We start from the raw sequence: 25,354 nt of genomic DNA, 5'->3' as shown, positions 1-25,354 counted from the left end.
AACCACTTGGCCAAACGGTTAGGCTTTTAATAGGATTTTGTGCGGCATCAGGTGAGAAGCCATATGCCTTTTCTGTCTCGAAGTCTCTGAGCACCTGCTAGTACTGCTGCTTTGCCTCACAGCCCTTCGGGGACGGGTGCTGGGCTTTATGAGGTGGAGGGAGGAGGTGAACCTTCCCCACAGCTGCTGCGCTTGCTCTGCCTTGCCAGGGCGTGGGGGGGAGGGGTCATCGTCCCAGGCCTGGCCTGATCTAACTAGCCTCTCCTGTTCAGGCACATTGTGGTCTGTGGACACATCACTCTGGAAAGTGTTTCCAACTTCCTGAAGGACTTTCTGCACAAGGATCGGGACGATGTCAACGTGGAGATCGTCTTTCTTCACAAGTAAGAGCCTGCTGCTGTCCCCAGACCCTCCAACCACTGTGTGCTCCTCCCTGAGTGCCTGAGGTGGGGATGGGGACAGTTGATGACCCTACAGGCCTTCTCGCAGAGCACTATAGACAATGGTGAAGGAAGCAGCAGGCTTGGCCAATGAGAGTAGGGCCTGCCTAGGAGACACTATTTAGTGAGAACCTATTATGTGCCAGCAACTGTGCTAAGTCAACATTTGCCTAACATTTAAATACTAAAGAGTGGGTATTGTTCAGCTCTGCAGAATTAAATGAATAAATAGGCCAATCACTTTTTAAATTAGTGTCCTTCAATGGGAAAGGTACCTTTATGGCTCAGCACTCAGAAGTGTGGTATGTAGGGTATGTGAATCAAGAATAGTCCTGGGGGTAAGTCAAGTCTGTCTGTGGCTGCTCAGAGGTAACACTTTTTTGATCTGGGTTTTGGGGTATTAGAAATCCACGAGGCAGAAAAGCAGAGGAAGGGCTCCAGTGCAGGGTGACTTGGCTAAGTGAAGTGGTGGCTAATCTCTCACTCTGTTAGTTAGGGTTCTCCAGAGATTCAGTAGACAGAAATGGAGATAGAGTTCTCTATATAGATTTATCTACCTATAACTTCACACACACATATCTGTTTATATATAGAGAGAGATTTATGAGATATATTAGCTCCCTTGATTGTGGAGGCTGAGAAGTCCCACAGTTTGCCATCTGCAAATGGGAGACCCAGATGGAGGTGTGATTCCACCTGAGTCTGAGGGTCTGAGAACCTGGGAAGCCAATGCTATCAATCATAGTCTGAGGGCAGGAGAAGATGAGATGAGACGTCCCAAGGCAAGCTGCCAGGGAGGAAACAGAAGGGACAGGTTCCTCCTCCCTCTCCCTTTTTGTTGTACTCAGACCCTCAGTGGACTGGGTGATGCCCACTTACCAAGAAGGGCAATCTACTTTCCCGAGTTCGCTTATTCAAATTCTAACCACATTGAGAAACACCTTCGTGATCACACTGGGCAACTTGCTGTGGTGGCCCAATCAGGTTGACATGAAATTAGCCATCACATTGATTTCACAACCAGTTCTCCACTCATAAAAGAGAGGCCCCATTCATGCCAAACTAAAAGGTCACAGCCTTTGTAAAGGCCAAAAGCCTTGCTATTTTACCTGGGTACTGGATTTGGTTTTCCCTGGGGCTGGGCTTTTACTTTTCTTAAGAGTGATCTTTTTATTTATAAGAAAAGGGGCTCCTTTAAAGGTCAGAGCCTCTCTCCAGGTCTCCCTATGGGCACTTAAGAGAAGGGAGGTATGGAGGCTGAGATCCTCGGTCCATGATAACCAATGGCTGTTTCTTTTCTCTCCCTGTGCAGCATTTCCCCTAACCTGGAGCTTGAAGCTCTATTCAAACGACATTTTACTCAGGTGGAATTTTATCAGGGTTCAGTCCTCAATCCGCATGATCTTGCAAGAGTCAAGGTAAGGAGGAAGAGGTGACTTCTGCTTTGCTCCATCTTAGAGTGCAGGGGAGTCAGACTTTAGTCAGGGGATGTGCCTCCAGGATGGCCAGTGGTCATCTCCTAAACACTGACTGAGATAAGTTAGACTAGACACTACCAACCTTGAAATCACCCTTCCACTGGCCCCAGGACCTCAGCTGCTGGCACATGGTAGGCCACCTATAGGTGTTCCATGCTTGGACTACTCTTAACATGAAACTTATTTTGCTGGTTCCCTCAGTATAAAAGAAAGTAGACCAGTCATTCAGACTCAAGAGTCTTATATTCAACAAAATAATCCTTAATTCCTACTTGAATACTTAAATTGGATTCAAGATAGCTCCAACATCTGTTAATTACATAGAAACATTAGGGTAAGGTATAAAGTAAAATTGTATGAAGTCATAAAACATCTTGAGCTTCCTTTCCCCCACCATTGCAAGATACAAAACTGAACTTTCAGGTATCTGACATCACTTGATAATGGGAAAATCATTTTTTCTAGAATCTACTATTAGACTTTTCTCATAAAATATACCTGAGGGTAGGACAGGAAGGGGACATAGCAAAATGGCATCTGCTGCTTTATTCATTTAGTATTGATTTTGTAAACATGGTCAATATTTGCATGCCAGTGGGTATACATTAATAATGGGAATCCACTGAAGTCTAAAGGCTAACTGTGGGCACCACATACTTGTGTAAATTATATAATTGACAATCATGAATAATCCAAAAGGATTTGTGTAAATTCTTTGCATTATTAAAGAAATGTAGAGAAAATTTGTGACATACCATGGAAGAAACCATGCCCTTCCACCAAATGCAGGAATGGTAGTAAGTACAGGATACCAAGTGTGACAGATTGCAGGCCCGAGCCAGCATGAGAATGAGTATGCTAACCTGGGCCAGTTAATTTTAATATTAACCAGACATGACCCAAGTTATGGCTCATGTGAAATCTTATGAGAACAGAGAAAATAGTTATTGTTCATGGACCTAATTTAAATGCAAGCAATTATTAGCACATCAAACTCAGGGTTCCCTCTAAGGAACAAACCCCTCTTGGCTTATGTTTACATAAGTCAGTAGGTTGTATTTTGAGTTCATCTGTAATGAATCATTTCATATAATAGGTTTGTTGTCTTTTGACTATCTGAATACTAATGAGTACCAAACAATACGGAGTTGTTGTCTAATTGAGGGCTCTGATTTCTTCTTACACATAGATAATGATGATGTGGGATGGGTTACATGAAGGTATTTGAAATGTAAATTTCTGAATCCCAAACTACTCTTGTTAACTTGGTCACCCAGAAGAAGGGGGTTAGCCTACCAACCTTGATTTCCAGGCTGGAAAACTTAGGATGATGGCACACACAATTGAGAAAGGAGATGGAGAGGGGATTGAAAGGCTTACTTAATTGTATTTAAAGAAATCTGGAAGTCCTACGTGAAAGTGGCTAGGCCAAATGACATGTGTAATTACCAAGGTACATTCTGTACCCACCAACCTCGACAAGATGAAATGTTTATAATGTAACGAGAACTTGCAACCTACACTTTTGACAAATGCTACAATCTCTCACAATTTTTATTTTCTGCCCTTGCAAAACACCAGGTTCCCTAAGAACTGTCAACAGAGAGAGAGACTGCAGTTGAGCGTGGCTATTTATATGTTTGTGTTCTGTGATTTTTCCTTTTGGTGTCTCAGATAGAGTCAGCAGATGCGTGCCTCATCCTTGCCAACAAGTACTGTGCTGACCCAGATGCAGAAGATGCCTCCAACATCATGAGGTAACTTGGGGTGGGTGGGGGATGCTGGGGAAGGCTCTAGGTTTGGCCCTCTGAGGCCCATGTACAGCCCTTTTGGGTCTGCAGAGGACAGTATCTGTGAGACCGTCCCCCTTTCCCCAATAATTCATTCCACAGAGGCCTGATGGGGAGCTGAGGCCATGGTGGGGAGGAAAGTAATGGAGCCCAGGGTACCACCAGGAAGCTCAGCCTTAACAGATGTTATCTCTGGGGCTCTCACATGGTCTTGGGCTTGAGATTTCTTGAGACAAAACTAAAAAGAAAAGATAAATTTAGAAGAGTGCAGGTCTGGATAAAAGTACCATATCTCCAAGGGGAAGTGAACCCCGGATGTCTTTACTGGAGACAGATTTGCCCCCCAGAGGACATTTTGCAATGTCTGGAGATGATTTAAGTTGAGGATGGTCTTGCTGGTATCTGGTGGATAGATGCCAGGAATCCTATTAATCCTCCTACAATGCTCAGGCAACCCCTATACAGAGAATTAGCCAGTCCAAAATGTAAGTAGCACTGAGGTTGAGAAGCCCGAAAAGCTGGAGCTTTGCTGGCTCATCTATAGCAAGTTTAGTATCACCCCAACAAGGAGGTTATCACCAGTTGCCCAAAATTTGTGTTCCTCACTGAGAGCTTTTTCAATGAATTTAGTTTTAGTACTAATAGGAAGCTCTGAGATAATGTTCTACAGAGTATTTCTCCTCTCCTCTCCTCTCCTCTCCTTTTCTTTCTTTCTTTCTGTCTTTTTTCTTTTCTTTTCTTTTTTTTTAAATTTAACACAGCATCTTCTGGGGAAGATCTTTTGGGACAACTCCTCCCAGTGCCTTTTCTAAACATGAGATAGGCCCATCTAGAGCTCATTCCTGCTCCAACTCCACCTTGTTCTTCTCTCTTTGCAGAAGAAAATTTGTCCTGTTTTTCTTCTTTCCATAGACTCGCAGTTATATTCCACGATTATGAAATGACTAAAAAGCCCAGACATTTTGTTCCAGGTAGTTAAAGCCCTTTTGGAATTTGTCTCCTCTCTAGCATAAATTGTAGACGAGTTAAGTTGGGAGGGAATAATCAAGAGAATCTTCTGGAGAGAGGATGAACTCAGAGAAAACACTCTACCGCCCTGTATCCCCAGGAACCCTGGCTTAATTGTGAACAGCCATCCTCTGATCCAGACAAAGGCTCCCCTCTCCCTGCAGCTTGTGTTACTGTCCTGGGAATTTACCTGAAGGTGAAGGTTGGGAAGTTGCCTTTGTGTCATTCCAATGCTCACATCTCCTTTGTCTTTGCTTTTAATCAGTGGCCCCAAGTGACATGAGCATTCCCATCAGTGGTGTGGAGGAATTCCTCTGGTGCATGTGGGATGAGCAGGTCCTGCCCACAGCATCTGTTCCCTGTGTCTGGCAGGCAGCATCTGGCGGGATCTTCTCTTCCCACTCACTTTTCTTTGGCAGTGCACTTGATGCAGTCCGTCTAAGGAAGTTCATGCATGAACTCTTAAGCACTGGGCTCGCCAGGCCAGGCTGCAGAGAGGGTGGAGTAGGGAGAGGCTTCACACCTGGGCCCATCCCCTACCTAGTCACTGCTGGAAAGTGACTACACCAGGGAACCTCAGTTTAGAGTGTGACATTGCCCCCTTTTTTAAAAAAGTAAGTAACATTTTCATCATTTGACCCATTTTTTTTTCTGTCATTTTAAGTGACAAAAACATCGCCTTAGAAGAGCTGGACTTTATCATCTTTCAAATTTATAACAATTAAAAAAAACACTTAAGGTTTTGATCCCACAGAAAAGTCTGGGGCTGGCCCACATTTCCCCCCCCTCTAAAGATGAATAATTGACATGAAAAGTAGCTTAAGATGGGCATTTCTCTTCATTGCAAAATTCAGTTTAAACCCCGATGGGGATCAAGTTAAAATAAACATAGGTAGGTTCCAGGGTGATTGGCAGGATGCTGAAGTGGTCATCCTCATGGACAAAGGTAGTATCAGAATTGTGACTAATCCATCCAAGGACCAGTACCAGAACCAAGGCCTGGGTAGCAAAAGGTAACGAGAACCTCAGGGTTAAAAATGGGCTCCGTTTTTCTCTTATTTGTATAATCCTCCTCCCTCCTTAGTTTAATGAGACCAATCTGCCCCTTTTGAAATTAAAATGTCAAAGAGCCATTTGAAATGAGCTAATGCAGAAAACTGGCTGATGCCGTGAACTGCCCCGCAAAGGCTGACAGAGGCTCAAAGTCCTTGAGTTATATGCTGGGGCCCGACACAACACTTTTTCAAAAATAAAATGAAATCCTTCAAGTGCAAAAAGCCCAGGGTGGATTTGTGCAAGGAGAGGCTTTCACATGATCCATTCCCTAAATTCACAAGTTACAGCTTTTCAGATAGAGTGACTCACAGGCTGCCTTCTCTCCATCTTTGCAAAAAAGGGCTGAAGTGGAGGGGAGTACTGCTTGGTTGGAAGTTTGTGGGGGTGGGCATGATAGGGGCACTTGTATTTCTGATTAGGCTTAGGAGGTAGACCTTTCTGTGGAATTCCATTCTTTAGCCTTTCTTGTCACATAAGGAAATGTACAATGTCACTCCTGACAGGGTCGGTAATGACAAAAACCATAACTTACACATGTAGAGAGCCTTTAATGATTTCAAAGCATTTTCACATCTGGTCTCCCATTTGCTACTCATACCAAGCCTGTGAAGTAAATAAAGCAGGTACTGTTGCCCCGAGTATCCAGATGAGGAAGCAGGAACAGAGAGCCCAGGGATTTCCTGAAGGTCACCCAGTTCATTAGTACAATAGCTGTGACTGGGGGCCAGGTGTTTCCATTCATGGCTCCCTGCTCCTCCCTTTTCAGCATTGTGATTGACAGGAACAGGAGTGCCAGTGAGGGTTGCTCAGTGGTTAATGCCCAATATAGACTGAGGGAAATGGGAGGGAATTTTTGGCCAGATTGTGACCTCCACCAGGTGCTGGCACTTATCTCTGACCAGTGTTCAAGTCATCATTGAGACTCTATTAGCTTTGGAAGGCTGAGTCCTTGCTCTTAAGAGACTTGTTTAGAAATCATGTGCATGAGTGTGGCCAAGTATGTGTGACAATTAGAACCATTTGTCAGGCAGCTTGTGCGATTTGTCATTGTTGTCTCATGTTGTTAACTTGAGCAGATTGTCCCCAGGCTGGTCCCTGGGGTGGGAGGTTGCAGAGCTCCAGAGGCACCATGATTTGAACTTCCTTTCGTTGTCTATGTCGGCAGTGACCCTGGTCCCAAAGCCCCCACCATCAGCCCACAGAGGCTCGCATGCCATCACTGAGCCATCGCAGGGTTCCCTCGCATTTTTCATGCCCAAGACACATACTGTAGCTGTCTTGCGATTTCCATTTCAAACCACTCAGAGGTAGTGGTGGGAGCATAGTTTAATCTGCCCTAGTACCTGCAGCCCCCTGGATGGCGCAGGCTGCTGGCCCTACCTTGGACCCCACTTGGAGATAATCAAATGCATCTTCCCAGCAGCCTCCATGGGGATGACACGCCCTGCCTCAGCTTTTGTTCTCTCTTTTTCAGAGTAATCTCCATAAAGAACTACCACCCGAAGATCAGAATCATCACTCAGATGCTGCAGTATCACAACAAGGTATTACACTGAGAGCTATCCAGGCCTGAAGCCACATATCGGGGTCTAGTTCCAGTCTCTCTGCCTCACCATACAGATACACATGCACACACACACACACATACACACACACACACGTATTATGTGCATGCATGTATTCATCGTGCCACACAAAAGCCTGTGTAAAAGATGTAATGTGAAGGTTAAAAAAGCAAAGGGATATTTCTTCAGAATAAGCAACGTGTTTGCAGTGGGTCTCTGGAAGGAAGCTCCTTCATGTATTCAGGAAGCATCTATTGAACTGCTTGGCCCAGAAATGTGGATGTATTTTTAGATCCCATCCACACCTAATTCCCAACCACTTCATTTCTATGTATGTCAGTCATTTCTTCAGTCAGTGTTTATTGATACATACCTTACAATCAGCACTCTGCTTTATGCCCAGAAGAATATCAGTGAGGGAGAAGCCCTGTTTTGTACCCCGAGATTTAGCACTTAGTGTCATAGGCAAGTTTTGGGACTTCATTGAGGCCAGGGGAATTTAAAGAAGCCTAAAGAACTCAGGTGGAGGAAGAAACCCATGACATTCTCAAATCCATAATGTGAATTTGCAGAGTTAGTTCAAAGATTGAACAGAGAGTTGGCTACCCACAGACTAAACATAAAGGAACGAATGTTCCTGGTAACTTCAAGTAGGGGTGGAGTGGAACAGCAAACATCCACTGGGGTCAGTTTGTTTCCCTCTGATTACTTCCCAATTTGCCCGAGCTGAGAGCCTCTCCTCCTTCACCCAGCCTGTCAGTGAACTCCCCGGAAGACAGCTTTGGGGGAGGGAAGGTGACATCTTGCTCTATTTGATATAGCACCACTTATCTCCTTAATGAAGCTTCAAAGCTGGAGGCTGCTCAGTACCTGGGGCCAGGTGTCCTGTCTGAACAGAAATAACTCCCTGCTGAGTTCTGAGGGCAAGAGTGGCCCATCTTATAGGCCATATTCCTACAAAATAGACAGGCATGTGACTCACAGAAAACCCATTCTGCCAAATGCACCAGCACCATGCCATTATTTCTTAATTGCTGGCAAGTGCTGGCCCATTTTGTTGTGTGGAGGCCCATCAGAGGCCATTGTGAAATGGAGCCTGCTGTCAGTGACTGGCCCACTGCTCAGAACTGCTGCCCGATGCCAAGCATTGCCCAACCCTCAGCAGGTGGCCCTGTTGCAGAAGGTGTCACTCTCCAGCCAGAGGTTTGGGTGCTGGGCACCCAAGGTCACATTCATTCTCCTGTTTGTCTCTGGAAAACTCAAGGGCACTGAAGAGATAAAGTCTGAGGATATTGGTAACTCACAGTTGTCAATCTAGATAAGTTTTTTGGTTTTTTTTTTTTTTTTTTGATGGCAGCCCCTGTAGGTGGAGGTGAATTTTATTAGTGAGGCTGTGACTGGTGACAGCTCTTGCCGTAAGGAATGATCCTTCTTTCATTTGCGATTTGAAATTTCATTTAGTGTGGGAGTGCTTTAAGAAGTTGTTTAGATTTTTGGCTGAATTTAGATTGAATAGGAAAATTAATGTTGTATGTTTCGAAAGAAATGTCAGTTCCCTTTTCTTCTCTTTCCAATGGGTGCTGATGTAGCATCTTGGAGAAATCAAGGAAGATTTCAGTTATGTAGTTCTTGTCAAATTGAAAGCAGCTCAACTGGCCTAAGATCCAGGCAATACCTGGTCAGTAATCACATGATCATAGCAACCTGAGCATCTTCAATAAACCTCTCCACTGCAGTTATCCAGGAACAATGATGAATACATCAGCAGACCCACTATTTGCTTAAAACTCATTTTCTTTGGAACCATTTCAGTATATTTGGGTTTCAGGATTAGGCAAAATCAGTTACAGAGTCCTGTAAGATTAGTAAGGACATAAGAGGAGGAGTAACTTTGGCAAAGGGTATTTTTCCTCCATTATTTCATTTTTCCTCTTGAAGAAGGAATGAAAAGTCCACTTGTCATTTTCTGCCATCTCATTCCTGTAGGATTCCAAATAGACATCCTTCACTCTGCTTCACAGTTGGCTGACATGCTGCTACCTGCCCTTTTACCATGTTTTTCTTCCTCTTCTCTTTCAATATTTTTTTTCCTTCTCTCTTGGTACCTTCTCTGCACCCATCCAAGGCACCCATAGATCTCTACCTATTGAAACTTGCTTTCAGAGAAGATCTGATATACGTGTGAAAACTCATGTCACTATCTACATATTACAAGGGGTAGTTGATTCCATAATTGGACATCAGGCTTGGAATATAAAGAATGTCAATCCCTTATGAGGTAATGATGGTTATATTCTAGAACTACAGGGAAGGAGGGAAACGGCCTATTTTGTCTCCATATAAAACTGGCCCTGAGTTTGTCATCATAATAATTGCAGTCATTTGTGTCCCATTTAATGATTTTAAAAGAGCTTTGACATCCATTATCTCATTTAGTCCTCATTGTACCATCTGTGCATTGTAGCATCCCAGGGTAACTTCAGACCAGGGGGTCTAAGCTCTGTCATAGGCAAAGCAACTCTGGTGGGCACAAATCATGGTCACTCGGCAGTGAGAGAGCTAGGAGATGGAATAGCCAACTGCTATCTTCTCTTAAATGGAGTCACAGCCCAGTGAATCAAACTGTGGTTCCTGAGTGTGGGCTTGTAAAACAGCTGGTGCTCTCCCAACTGGGTCTCTTCAGTATATCTAGGTTCCATGGAGAGATACACTTTCAATCTGGCCATTTCTGAAAGAGAAGAAAGATATGACATCTTCTGATTTAAGCATCAATGGCTTGAAGCTCTTCAAGGAAAGGATAGTTTATGATGTCTTGGAAAAGTGTCACTCCTAATGTCTTACCTTATTAATATATTTCTTATTTTCCCAATGAATTATAGAGCCTTTGTCTCTGTCCTGGAAACCAAGTCCCAGTGGCCCAATGCAGATGCAGGCTCTTTAAGCTATCTCCCTATCAACCCTTCTGCTTGGGTAGTAGTTGTATTAGTGATCGTTCTGTCACTAATAAACACTGAATGTGCTAGTCAACATTTTGTCACCATGACCAAAATACCTGACAAGAACAACTTGAAGGAGGAAAGGTTTATTTTGGCTCATGGTTTCAGATGTTCAGTCTGTGGTCAGCCAGTTCCATTGCTCCGGGCCTGAGATGAGGCAGTGTATCATGGCTGAAGGAGGCGAAGGAGAGCTGCTCACATTATGGTATCCAGGAAGCAGAGTGAGGGAGGAGCCAGAGGGAAAGATATAATTTCCAAGGGCATGTCTCCAGTGACCCACCTCCTCCAGTCATGCCCCACATCCATTCAAGTTGGGATGGATGAATTAGGTCACAACACACATAATCTAATCATTCATCTCTAAATATTCCTTCATGAATACAGGAGGTTTTGTAAATTGTGTCAGGTGTTTTCAAACCAAAACACCTGACACAATTTACAAAGAGACAAGTTCTACTTTAGCTCACTGTTTGGGAGGGTTTAGTTTGTGTTCATTTAATCCTATTCCTTTGAGTCTGTAGGACAGGATAACATGTCATGATGGGAGCATGTTGTGGAGCAGGAAGCAAAATGGGAGGAGACCCTGGGGTACCGCATTCCCTTCAACAGCACATCCCCAATGACCTAAGGCCTATCAGTAGGCCCCCGCCTCCCAGAGGTTTTCTCACCACATGGGATTCAAGCTTCTAACACATGGACCATTGGGAGACACTTGAGATCCAAACGATAGCAAGAAGGATAGTTTCCTCTTCGTTGGCATTCTGTCTTTCCTTGTGATACTCCCCCATGATTGAATGTATAGTAAGAGATGGAACTGGGACTGGAATTCATCTTTCCTCATTACCCAGGACAGCTGATAGGCCTTAGGTCATTGGGGATGTGCTGTTGAAGGGAATGCGGTACCCCAGGGTCTCCTCCCATAAGAATGAAGTGCAATCCAGCAGCAGAAACAGGGGAAGGTTCTGGTTGTGCTGGACCTGCTATTTCTCTTCTCCAGATTAGAGAGGATTCTCCTCAAGACTCCTGTGGGTTGATGCTAGCATTTGCACACACCCAGATTCCCTCAAATGAAAGAAGACAAAGTTTCCAGAAACAAAGAGTTTGCATTCCTGGGTCAAAATACTCTCTTTGCTTTATGCGCACAGATTTCCCTCCCGGCCATTGGCACATTAGCTTCACTTCCTGTCCCATGACTGGTGAAAACATGAAGACCAAGAAAGGAGGCTATGGAATCCTGAAACAAGCTTGACTTTCCTGTGTAATAACACTTAAAATATGTCTAAAGAACTCAAACCAGATGGGTCATGAGGGGCCAAGAGTGAAATGCTCGGGTTCATACCCTGGATGATACATGAGGATATGAGAGACTTTCTGGTTTTGCTTGTTTGTTTGAAGATGGTATGGAGTGGTGTCTCTTTAGGGCTGGGACCACCCAAATATCCTGTCACAAACAAGTTTATTACTTATATATAATTTCTTTTCATTCCTCTCAAATGATGTTACTGAAAATGAGCATTTCTCCACTTAAAATTAACACATTCTCTACAATGCCAGAGAAGTAAAGGGGAAAAGTTTGCATTGTTTAGTCAGAGAAGACTAGGGAGAGGAATGGAATAAAGGGTAGGGTTCATTGTTGGAATTAAGTGTATGTTGTGGGGAAGGTCCCCTGGTACTCCACTTGACAGACATCACCATCTGCTGTGGCCCACACACACGACTATTTTAACAATGCTCTCATTGGGGGTAATACTGCCATCTCTCCCAGAAGTAAACCACTGCTGGCTTAGGACTCAAAAGATTGTGACCAGAGTGGATTTTGCAAGAAGGAATTTCACATGTGTGGTGTTTTTGAAAGCAGAACATGGAGCCCTTGGCCTTGCTCTTTCTTTCTACGATGGAGTCTTGCATCCTTCTATTACAACTGGATGGGAAGCCTCCTTTGTTTGTTGATGCACAGAGAGAAGTAATTTCAGAGCCTTAGAATCTTGGCATGTGCAGGAACTTAGAAGGACTCTCTGACCCAACCTCCCATGGAAAGTAAGAGTTCTTTCTGCAGAGACTTGAGAAAAATTTTTTAAATTTTAGGAAAGAAGACCCTGTGTTTTTCAAGGTAGACTTCTCCATTTATTGGAGAAATTACACCCTTTAAAAGTTTCTTTATGAAACAAGCCAAAAAAAACCCTGCTTTCTTGTAATATATACCAGTCAGTCCTAATTCTAGCTCCTGGGAAAAAAACTAATCTCAACGTGATAGCACCTGAGGCATTCAGATGGCACTGCCCTACCTCCCCGAGGGCGTGGCCCTTCTTTAGACCTGAGGTTTCTGGCTCTGTTCACTGTTCCTCAAAAGATCTTTTCCAGATCACTTATCCCCTCTTGTCTTTGTCATTTTTCTCTGGAAGTCATTCAGCTGATCATTTCTCCCATTTTATATCTGACTATTAAAAAACTGGGTCAAGTTCTCTGGAACTAGTCTGACCCATTCACAACAAAATGAAATGTTCATTTCCCTTGCTCTGGAGACCATTTCTAAAAAGCAAACATTGGCTTTTTCTGTAATGCGTCACATGGCCTCTATTTGAGGTTTTAGTTACCCATACACTTAAATTTTGCAGTGTGTGTGTGTGTGTGTGTGTGTGTGTGTGTGTGTGTTTTTCTCTCAGGTCTGCTGCCAAGTTAGGTCTTCTCATTTTGAATTTATATAATTGATTTTTTGGAACCTAAATGCCGTATTCGACATTAAGGCTTTGTTAAATTTTTTTCTGTTTGGTGTTTTGTTGATTTTTTTTCCAACTCTGGAGGATTTTTTTCTTTCTTTCTTTCTTTCTTTTTTTTTACTTCATTGTATTATCCAAGACTCTCTGCTTCTTACCACTTGAAAAATAATTACATGAATGTGCCACTGGATCTGACCTAATTGTTGAACAGGACCAGTCTGTCTACAAGAGTTTGTAGGACATCTACACTATGATTTACCTGATGATTCAGGGTAGTGGTTCTCCAAGTGTGGGCCTAGGACCAGCAGCATCAGCTTAGCCTCCCGCAAGTCAGATACGCAAATTCTCAGCTCTACCCCAGATCTACCGAATCAGAAACCCAAGGGGGTTGGCCAAGATTTTTACAGACCCTGCTGTTGATTCTACTGCCCACTCAAGTTCAGTAGTCACTGATGTAGAGTATTGGGAAGATTTGCCAAAACAGAAATCAGTCTTGTGATCCATTTGAGGAGCCACTTTATGAACAACCTAGCCAGAAATCCTAGTGATGAGGGTCTATGTGTCTGGGTTAAGAGAAAATTCCCCTGGGCTCTGTTTGGATAAATGACAAACCAGAGGGAAGGATTTGGGCCCTTGGATGCAGAAGTGATATTGAAAAGAGACTGAAGTCCAATGGGCAGAAGTTTTGAACAAAACACCAAAAAGGGAAAGGCAGAACAAGTCCGGATGACCCTGAGTCCTTGGGCAGTGCTGCATTTCCCAGAAGAGACCGAACAATTGAATATGTAACAAAGTGAGGTCTCATACCTGTTTTTGTTTCCACAGGCCCATCTGCTAAACATCCCTAGCTGGAATTGGAAAGAGGGCGATGATGCAATCTGTCTCGCGGAGCTGAAGTTGGGTTTCATAGCCCAGAGCTGCCTGGCTCAAGGCCTCTCCACGATGCTCGCCAATCTCTTCTCCATGAGGTCATTCATAAAGGTAACGTCTTGTCTTATTAGAGCACATTAGCCCAGGATTCCATTTGTCGTGGGGCTGAGTAGAGAGCACAGCTTAAACTCAAAACAGATCGACGGGCTTTAACCACTTTGGTTAAGGAGAAATTCCTTGTTACGGATTTGGGCAAGGGGCCAGCTCTTTTCAAAATTATGTTTTTATTTTTATTTGGCACATCCACGGCCATTAAATGATTGTTCAAAGCACAATCCTCTCTTTTTTTAGATAAACCACATGTTTATCTATCAACAAAGCCTCCGCTGTTAAAACAAAAATATGATTTATATACATTCCATATGGCACCAGAGCGCCTAAAGAAAAGAATTATCATTTTGCTCTTTTATATCAAGTGGCTGGTGGACCTCTCACTGTGCGAATAAATGCAGACCATGTGTTTGTGCTGCAGCCCAAACCCCAACAACATAATTCATTTATTTATTTCTGCACAATCAAGGCGGCCGGCAAGGCTGACATGCCATGGCTATTTGAATGGATAACGAAAGAGTGAACTGGGTCCTTTACAAGGGAGAGGGGCAGTCTGGATGTGTTCATCTCCTTGCCCTTTGGTACCCCATGGAAATGTCTAGGCAGCCATTTCGCAGTCTCCAGAGTGGCCACTACTTGCTGGCCACTGCTCAGGAGAGAAGAGAAAGGACCAGTTCTGTTCTCACAAGCCATGTCTGATCAGGGGTGGCTTCCAGGGCATAGAATTTTAGAAGGCTTCTGGAGTGTGGAGGAACAGTCATGCCAGTCCTTGTCCTTGGGCTGTTCTTGGCTTAGACAGTCAGAGTGGCCAACCACTGTGGTCTGCATTTCTTATTTGGTACTGGTGGCAATTAGCTCCAGACCTGGGTTTACATTCTTCTTCCTGTTGTACCACAAGCAGAATTAACACTGGTCAAGGCGAGAAATACATGAGATCCTGCCAAGGGAGTCAAAAACTCTGAAGTCAAAGGTTTGATCCTTTTGTTGTTTTGACTGCTCTGTGCACTGCCAATGAGGTATTGGAAGACTTGAGGAAAAAAACTGCTACACCAAGATGGTTGGGGACATGAGGAGGCAGGTGTGTTGGTGCTCACCCTGGGCACCTACGAGGTGTGAAACTTAGAGCAGGGTTTTTTCCTGGGTCTTTACTCTTCACACCCACCTAATTGTAAAGGGGATTATTTAGCCCATAAATAGCTAGCTTTGCTCTCCTAAAAGAATAATTCATGTTGAAGCCCCTTCGATCACATTAGCTGTATTCATAGTAACTGATATGTTGATTTAAAACCTCTTTCTCCTGTGCTTATTCTGTGCCCCCCAAAAAAACCTTTTGGTTTTTGATCAACAGAACTCTGAGCTCAGACCCCACTTAAAATGAGGACATCATATTCCTTTAAATGTCATCTTTAATCCAGGCTGTTGTTGTCCTGCATGGACGAAACCGAATGCAGGCGTGCGAATGTCAGCAGCAGGGAGGTCTGTGTGGCTGTGTTTAGAGACAGGTCCCAAAGCCAGATGCAGCTGTGTGTCCCAGGACTCTACCCAATGCTGGGAGCCCAGACCCAGGATAAAGGACTGTCACCAAGAGAATTCTGGCTCTTTCAACCAAGCTCTGGTGGTTTTCTTCCAGCAGGGGATTGCTCATGGGACCAAGCACGTGGTCCAAGGAGCTGGGCTCTACTTCCTCATGTTGATGTGACATGGGCCTTGGCAGGGCCCCACCACAGATGGGGCCACTTGACATGCGTATGTTTTGATTTTGTGGTGCCTGCATGGTAACTAGAGCTGCCTGTCAAGAAAATTAATAAAGTGGATGTGATGCTGATTCTTCAGTGCTATTACAGCGGGGAGAACTCCTGCCCAACTTTCCTCAGGACCCTCATGGGCCTCACCTCTAAAGCCAAGGACGTCCCCTCCAGCTCTGCTAATCCCATTGCCAAGTTCCTATTTAGGAAGAGCCTGTGGGAAAGGCTGGACCGGGCCCTTGTGTAACTGAAAACACATTTCCCTCCCAGGGTTATGTTACTACATTATTTCTGTCCAGGGCCAACTCCCCCATGTTTGGAAGTAGCTCTCGAATATGGCCTTTTGACATTGTAGTGGTCATTGTGTTGGAATTTGCTAAGGTGCATGACCTGCAGATAACCAGGCTTCCCTTCATTTTTTTTTTTTTTTTCATCCAGAAGAAGGACAACCTCATTCATTACTCCCCATTTTATATTGTCATTGTCCCGATCCTTATCTCTTTTAGGTCATGGCAAACACCATAAATGTTATTCTCTTTGTCAAGTTGTAGGTATCATCTCTTATTCCAGAGATCACAAAGCCCTCACTACTTTTGGTTGGGGATGGGGGCAGGTGGTAAAGGAAATCTATAAATGGATGATTGTTTACAGAAATCACTTCCTTCCCCAATGGCCTTATATCCTATGGTGGAGAATTCAACAGCACTTCTGTAGGGACAGCCAGACCTATTAGCGAGGGCTAGAAGGGAGCAGTTTGGGCAGCACTTGATCCTTTGGGAACACTTAGTATTTCTGGAAGCCAAAGGTAAAGTGTGAGCTCACTTTCTTCCTTGCCCTGGGCAGGTAGTATCTGTTTCTTAACTCTGCAGAATATATTGTACTCTTCTCTTTCTTTCCAAGAAGGAGAAAGCAAGATAGTAACGGCACAGGTATATCACATGGAGAAGCACACAGACTGTCCTGGGCTTTTTAAATACACATACAGCCAAACAGCCAAGACTTCAAGTGAGGGTGATAGACTGGAACAAAAGAAAGACTCCTATCATATAGGCCCAGCCTAGAGGTGTCAAGGACAGAAGGAACACTTATCCCCACCCACCAATGTCATACTCAAAGACGCTAACCCAAGGGCCCCAAGTCATTGCTCCCTAACACCTAGCTCTCATTTGGATTCATTATCTCTGAACTGATTTAAGTAGAATTGATATATATATATTTTTACTTTTTTATTAGAATTGATATATATTTTTAACACACTTCGTCAGGAGTAGTGAATTCTTTAAGTTTTCTAACAACGGTTAAAGATTTTTTTGATAAATTCGGCTATTCATCCTTAATTTAGGCCATTTAAACCTCAATGCAAGCCCTTTACAGTTTCTGATATGCTGGGATTTACAAATCCATGTTAACCTTGTATCTAATACCTTTAGGAAAGAGAAGCCCATGTTGCCACTGAAGCCTTGCAGCTCAGTAGCTGTTGTTAGTGACAGGCTAAGCATTTTGTTCAATAGACCTTGTTGTCACCCTTGAGTTCCTTTAAGGACAGCAGGCAAATACCCTAGTGCCTGTGACTTATCTACAAATGCATTATCAACCAGGCTTGGGACATTCTGTTTCTTTACCACTATCTGATCTCTGTCCACTGGCTTGTCAGGTTCCAGGGAGAGTCTTCTGTAAAGACCAGGGCAATGGAGTTACTCAGCCTTTCTGTCACCACCTCCTCCCTGAATCCATGGTCACTCTTACCTTCTCCTTAGCTTTCTCACTTGGATGCAATTTAAGGTCCACTGATTTTTAGCTTTTGATTTCTAGTCTTATTTTGCAAACTTAACTTTCTCTTTAACAAATATGGGGGTTCGAATTGGGGCTCCTGCCATTTTTATGAATTGTGCTATTATTCTTACTAAGATTAGTTCTTAACTAGAACATGATAAGTTGTGTGTGTGTGTGTGAGTGTGTGTGTGTGTAACTCAGTAAGAGCAATTAGTTCTTAAAATTGTTTTTCACTCTGCACTAAAACTTCTAATTTAGCACATTTAAATAATTCTCAGAATTGCCAACTATTTTAACTCTCCTAATCTATCATTTAATACATATACACACAGGTACACACCCAAACTGGAATATGGTATGTACTCCTTAATTATCTCCTTGTTCAATAAGTCCATTATGAGAATGGAGAAAATATGTGATGTGTTTCTTATCTTTTCAACTTATTCCACAAGATTTCAACTTTGTAGGTGAAATGTTAGATTTTTCTTTCACCTTTCTACTTCTGAATGATGAAGTACTAGGGAAGTCCACCCCATGTTACTGAGATTGTAGATTGGCTGAAGTGGCATGGCTGGATGCATAAACCATTTGTTCATTTTTGCTGTTACTTTATTGAGATAAATTTGGGCAATATATAGTCTTAGCACTAATCATAACCAAGGGGCTCATTTTAGTAACTTCAGTTCGGGCTATATTTACACATATGAGTGTTGTACATATACATGTATAAAAATAATCTAGTTTAGAAGCCAAAATATAAAACAAAAAATTTAATAATTGTCAATGTACACTGATTTTTTTTTGAGAGAGAGAGAGAGGGAGAATTTTTTTAATAATTATTTTTTAGTTTTCGGTGGACACAACATCTTTATTATATTTTTATGTGGTGCTGAGGATTGAACCCCTGTGTCCTGCGCATGCCAGGCAAGGCACTACCACTTGAGCTACATCCCCAGCCCCTGAATTTTTAACTTTGTGCAATACCAAATTCTACATGTGCATTATTTCATTTAATTCTCATAATGACCCACCCAAATGGGACACTATTATTACCCTCACTTTACAGTGGCACACACTTGTGAATTAAAAGAACTGCAGCAATATAGCTTGGAACTGGCAAATTAAGGTGTTCAAACTCAAGCAAACTATTTCAGGTGTGTCCTTGAATATAATACTAAGAGGACATAAATGATAAGAGGAATTTTCAACAAGTGCCATCATCTTAGACCAAGACTTATGAGCTTTCTGGAGTTCACCAATAGAGATTTCGTGGGCAGCACCCTCAGGGGTAGGAGGCATGGATAAGCTTCAGGAAACTTGTTCTGATGAGGATGTGAGGGCACATGTTTGCACAGCCCCATCCTGTGGGTCTTGTTTCTTTCCAGCCACCTCTGTAAGGGCAGAGGTCACTTCTTTCCAGCCACCTCTGTAAGGGCAGAGGTCACTGCCTCAAGATAGGTGATGGGTTATCTTAGGCTGGACTGAGACAGGATAAGGAATGAATGAGACTCCCAAGAAGGGATTAACTTTACACATGGCTGTATTCAGCAGGTGAAATTAAGTGGAGTCTAAACCAAGTGTGTCTGAAGCTGGGGATGGCTTAGGTCACTGCTCCTGGGATACAGTAAGTGCATTAGGATTTTCTAGAGAAGCAAAAATGCATAGAGTATGCTTGTGCTGACATGCATATACAGCCATGTGCCACACAGAGGCATTCAATGACAAGCTGTATATGTGATAATAATCTCATAAGATTATATTGTCTAGTTACATCATAATCATATTTGTGTATGTACACCTAATCACCTATTGACTCAGTTGTCAGAATGTGTCACCCTTGTTGAACTTGTTGAACAAAGCATGACTTTATGTGCGTGCACACACACATACACACATATACATATATCTATTTTTATTTATGTATCTATGTACATATATTTTAGCTATCTATAATTAAGAGAGGGAGATATTGATTATAAAGAATTGGCTTATGGTATGAAGGTTAAGTCACAAACTCCACAGACTGGAGACCCTGGAGAGCTAATAATACAATGTTGGTCTGACTCTAATGGAGAGTCAGGAGAGTTGATGGTACAAGTTTCAGTCCAGATCTGAAGGCAGGAGACTCATGCCCCAGTTCAAGGCAGTGTAAAGCGGAGTCAAATTCCTCCTTTCTCCTTCTTTCTGCTGGATTTATGCCTCTATTAGATTGCATGAGGCCCATCCACATTGGAGAGGTGATCTGCATCACCCAATCTGCCAATTTGAATGCTAATCTCATCCAGAAACATTCTCACAGACACACCCAGAATAATGTTTAACTAAATATCTGGGCATCTCATGACCTAGTCAAGTGAACACATAAAATTTACCTTCACAGCAAGCAGTGCTTGTTATCTGGTGAGTGTAAGCTCTGTGGATCAGGTTGGGAAAGGCATCCCAGAAGAAGAGCTCAGAGAGCTCAAATCTCTGGTAGGCCAGAACTGCAATTGATAAGGCTGGGATGGAGATGGCTCTTCATTTCCAGGAAGGAATAATGATGGTACAAGATTAGAGGGTTAGATGGTAGAAGTTAGTAAGATGTGAGTTGTTGCTTGACCACTAGCCATGGACAGTGTCACCCAAACCATGAATGGCATCATATCAATGGACTTCTGCACATATTCCTCACTAGTACAAAGCAGCTTCCAATACAAGAATACTCACTTGGAAATCTCAATTATTCTAATAACTTTTTGATACATAACAACTGATACCTCTATTCAGAACCCAGCACCATCTATTCAACTGCTACTCAATATCTTCATTTGACTATCCCATATCTTCTCAGACTTAACACATCCATATCTTCCATTTTATTCTTTGCTATTAGCATTGCCGCCCTTTCCCATTGCTCAGACTAAAAACTTTTGAGTCATCCTTGATGCTCCGGTCCTCTGAGCACTACATTAAATTCAGCAGGAAATCTTCTTGGTTCAACATACAAGCTATGCCAGAATCTGAGCATGTCCCATCAACTTCACTGTAGCTGCTAGATCCAAACCACCAGCTGTCTCTGAGACTATCACCTCAGCCTTCCCAATGCTCTGCCCTCACCCCCTCCCTCCAGTAAAGCATCCAGAACAAATTTCTCAAGCATGAATCAGATTCTTTCATACCTCTGCATAAGTCTCTCCATTGTTGTCCCACCTCACCAAAATAAAGTCCTTACCGGGTCCTAAGCATCAGGTTCCTTTGACCTTGACCTAGATGACCACCTGTCCTGAGGGCTCTCCTGCTCCTCCTGTCACTTACAGTTCCTTTGACTGGTCTGATTGCTGTGGTTCCTTCTGACTGTCATGTTGTTTTCCTAAGTAGCTGTTTGGCTTTCTTCTGTCAAAACCTTTTTGTCCTTGTGTAAGTTTAATTTCCGAGTGAGATCATTTTTTTTTTAAAAAAGAGATTCATTTTTTAAAAGAGAATCATAGAAAGATATAATACATACACACATATATATATACACACATATATATGTATGTATATATTATATATATTATCAGTATCACCAGGAACCCCCTGTTGTTTTATGTTAGATGACAGAATCTGTTGTTTCTGGATTATCTTGGGGAAAGTTGATATTTCCACCATATCGAGTACCTTCAATTTATGAAGAAGGTTTACCATTTATTGAGGAACACTATGATATAAGAGATTTCCTGGAAAATGCAAGAAGATCAAGAAAAAAGGTGACTAAGCTTATAAAGATTTCTGAAGCTTCTGGGTATCTCTTAAACAATAGATGGCCTACTTCCCCATATTCTTTAGGAAGGCTGTAGATGCTCTTGGCTTCCTGAGGTGATTAAGGCTCTGTGTGGAAACAGTTTCCAAATTGTGTTTTAGAAATCGACATCACCTCCATATCCCATACATGTGCATTCTCATATACACCCCTGGTGACACCCATGGCATTCTTTTTATTGCCCGTTTTCCATGAGGCAGCTGAAGCATTGTGAAGCCAGGGGCTACTTGCTAAAGCCTCAGTACATAGAACAACAGAAGACTCCTAGGAGGAACTTGGTGTTTGTTGAATAAATGAGTGAAGAACCGCCTTAGCCTTGTCCTAGCCCCATGGCGAGGACAGCTGGGTGGGGCCAGCACCAGCAGGAACTTTCGATTTGGTAAGATTCTGGTTCTGAAGACTTCTTCCTTTGCTACTGTATGTAGTTCTATTGCCAAATTAAGGAGCTTTGACTCAGTGTAGAAACTTGAAAGCAAAGCTTTATAATCTTTGGCAAGGCTTTCATGGAGGCTTGTTAGATTTGGGTATAAACCATTTTGACTGCCAGAAAATCCAGTCAGTGTGTTGTTTAAATTCACAAATCAAAATAAACACCCATGAATTGAAATGAATTTGCTAAACCTCAGTATCCCATTTAGGTCACCGAGCACCCTCTTTTCTTCCTCCTTAAAACTCTGCAGATCAGAGACTGTGACACAGGATGCCCTCTCCTCCAGCATCACTGGCTTTGCCCAAGATCACTAATGTCCACCTGGAAATAGAGCAGATTCCCCAAGAACTATTTCAAATAAAGAGAGAAGTAATCCATGAGCTATTAACAGGGATTCCGTTCCCCCCATGGCCCTGGTAATTTCTAGAACATTGAATTAAAGAGTTCTTAGACCTTTACAAATTCTCAAGGCAAACATTATTAGCAAAGAGAAGCCCATACAGCATGTTTGAAGATTGCCAGAAAATGTCAATGGAACTTCTGAATAAAATAAAAGAAGTTCAAACTCTCTCCGCCCCTCATCTTCTCCTCTTCCCCTTTCCTCCCTCCCCCTAACATGATTAGAAAGTCATTTTATGTGTCTTATGTGTTTGGTCAATCAAAGGCAAACATACATGATTGATAGTGACAGGGAACACATTTAACTCATTATTCTTTACTTTGCAGCAAAATGATTTGTGTAAACTGTCTGCCTAGCATTAAAGGTAAAACAAACGTAGAAACCCCAAAATGTTATATTTTAGTCTAATATTTTCCTTTTGGTTTTATAGCTGTAATCACATATGGATTCTTTTATTTGGCTCTTGGCATGGACTAACAAAGCGGGAGGCTGTGCAGAAAGATTACATAACATACAAACAGACCCTGGTGCCCACTGAGATTGGAGCCATCAAAGCTGCTCCAGTCTGGATGAAATGTTATGACCCAGGGGAAGCTATGGCTCTCCCTGGCCCTCATCAGCTGGCAGGACACTGTCACTGATGAGAAATAAGTGCCATCTTCTTAAACAAGCCTCGGGTCAAATATCAAACTCGGCTCTTTCAGAAATAATTGGCTTTAAATGAATCGCATGCATTAAATACACCTGAGCATCAGGGGCTGTGTTCACTTGATCTCACCACTCTTCTAGCTTTTAAACTTAGGTTTTATCCTCTATCCATGATTGTTCAAAAAAAAAAAAAAAAAAGGAATAAGAAGAAGAGGAAGAAAGAAAAAGAAATCTCAAAATGCTATGTAAGCTATAGGGAATAGTATCTCAGAGTCCCTTAGTCTGTTGGTTATGGATAAAATGTTACCAAGTATGGATCTGGCCAGAAGGACAATGAAAACTTGGAGACAATTCTGTACATCCAGAGAGGGCAGAATTGATTTCATACAGTATGTATTTTTGTCAAGGATTTAGAATAAGAGTGCCCTAGGTTTGCATAGCACTTTTCAGTTTATAAGATATACGTTTTTACTGAATTTTTTTTATTTGACCAGATACACAAATATGTTTCTGAATATCACATGCAAAAAGTACCAAATGCAAAATAGCTGATGTCTCTGACCCTTTCTCAACTGTAGAGTAGAAAGAACCAGGACCCATTTCACCAGCTCTTTTGGGGAGGGAGAAGTCAGAAGACTATGCACTTCTTGCTGTGCAATTGGTTGGGGAGAAACAGAGTTGGAGCCACTGAGTTCTTGGGGACTGAGTTCAGAGTTTCCCCACTATTACATATTGATTCCCCTAGAGAAATGTCTAAATTATACATAAAGCTTGGTTTATGTTCAATGCCTTCTAAGACCAGAAACCTTTCTGCAATATTTGTAAAAGTAATATCCTACATTTTCTGCTTACCACACGCCCAATTATGTGATATATATGAAACACATTCTGTCACATTCTATCCCATTCTGCATTCATCCAAGAAAGACCCAGGCAACTGGGCATGGTGGTGCACACCTGTAGTTGTAACAGCCTCAGGAGGCTGAGGCAGGAGGATCCCAAGTTCAAGCTCAGCCTCAGCAACTTAGTGACACCCTGTTTCAAAATAATAAGGGCTAGGGGTGCAGCTCAGTAGTAGAGTGCCCTGGAGTTCAATCTCTAGTACTAAAACATAAATAAATAAAAAAATAAGTAACCCAAGCAATTCTAGCTTCCTAGACCACCATATGTCCAGCAGGAGAGGATTTGTTGTTCACGTCAGGTGCGGCAACTGAGCAGAAAGAAAGTTGGTATTTGCTGAGGGAGATATTAAAAACCTTAACCCTGACTATTTGTAAGAAACCAGAGTGAGCCAGAGTGCCCCGTGGTAGACTTATAGCATAGGAAAGTTATCAGTAAAGAAGAGGCAAGATCCAGGAGGATTAAGCAGTGTTGACAAAAGGAAGAAAGGAAAATTCTGGGAGAAAAGTATCCTAGTCCTAATGCTCACAAACTCCTTCTGATCATAATAAAGGTATTCAGGTAACTCAGTTGGGGTCCAGGCAGTGAAGCTTTGAGGTGATGAATCCTCAAGATTACTAGAAAAATCCAGTAGCATTTGCATACTGTTTCTTTGACCATTTTCCGCTATAGGAGAATGTTTCCGGTATGTGGACCTACTAAATTTGCAAAGGACTGTAACTATCCAGGTATTTTTTCCTTTACCTTTATTTTTAAACTTAATACATGGGACATGTGTTTGTGTCTTATATATATATACAGTTCTATGCCTTTGAACACGTGTGTAGAGTCACACATCATATCACCACAATCAGGACACAGAAGAGTTTTAGCCCCCCAGTTTCCTCCTTCTCACAGTCAAAAAAAGTGAGACCCCCACATCCTTGGCCCCTGCTAACCATTGATCCATTTTGTGTTTCTGTGATTCCGTGCTTTCAGATCTGTCCTGTAAGTGGCACCATGCAGCAGGTGATCTTTTGAGAGCGGCTTTTTTCTTTCAGCATAATTCCTTTGCAACCAGCAGGGTGATGCATGTATCAATACTTCATTCCTTTCAATTACTGAATGGTAGTGCATTTTATGGATGTGTCAGAGATTGTTTATCCAAACATCCACTAGACAGTGTTTAGGTGCTTAGGGGGTATTTTTTTTGATATAAACATTTGTGTAAAAGTTTGTGTGGACATAAGTTTGGATCTCCAGGGTAAAGGCCTAGAAAAAGGATTGCTGGTTTATAGAGCAAGTTTATGTTTAACTTAAAAAAAAAAAAAATCTGCCCAAGTGTCTTCTAGAAAGGCTTTGCCATGGATCATCCCCATTAACAATGCTTGAGCGCCTCCTGCTCTGCATCCTCATCTGCTCTTGATATTGTCAGATATATATATATATATATATATATATATATATATATATATATATATATATATATATATAATATATTTTATTTTAACCACTCTAGTAGGAGTGTAATGGTATCTCATGTGTTTTTAGTATGCATTTCCCTAATGGCCACTGATATTGAACATGTGCTTATTTGCCATCTGGTATCATTTTGGTGAAATGCTTGGCCCATTTTTTAATTGTGTTTTTGTTGTTGTTGTTGTTGTTCT

At 42.4% G+C, this 25,354-nt stretch overlaps 1 protein-coding gene across 2 annotated transcripts in view; it reads left to right on the top strand.

Moving 5' to 3' along the window:
* The window catches only part of Kcnma1 (potassium calcium-activated channel subfamily M alpha 1), a 702,402-nt gene that overhangs the window by 499,764 nt on the left and 177,284 nt on the right, over window positions 1-25,354 (top strand). For both annotated transcript variants that reach the window (XM_076834841.1, XM_076834840.1), the window contains exons 10-14: window positions 273-383; window positions 1,753-1,858; window positions 3,593-3,675; window positions 7,247-7,316; window positions 13,876-14,031. In XM_076834841.1, coding sequence (XP_076690956.1) covers window positions 273-383; window positions 1,753-1,858; window positions 3,593-3,675; window positions 7,247-7,316; window positions 13,876-14,031 — 526 coding nt within the window. The remainder of the gene's footprint in view (window positions 1-272; window positions 384-1,752; window positions 1,859-3,592; window positions 3,676-7,246; window positions 7,317-13,875; window positions 14,032-25,354) is intronic.

Source organism: Callospermophilus lateralis, chromosome 15, assembly GCF_048772815.1.
Source record: "Callospermophilus lateralis isolate mCalLat2 chromosome 15, mCalLat2.hap1, whole genome shotgun sequence".
NCBI lineage: Eukaryota > Metazoa > Chordata > Mammalia > Rodentia > Sciuridae > Callospermophilus > Callospermophilus lateralis.
This window is presented reverse-complemented; position numbering and strand designations above follow the sequence as displayed.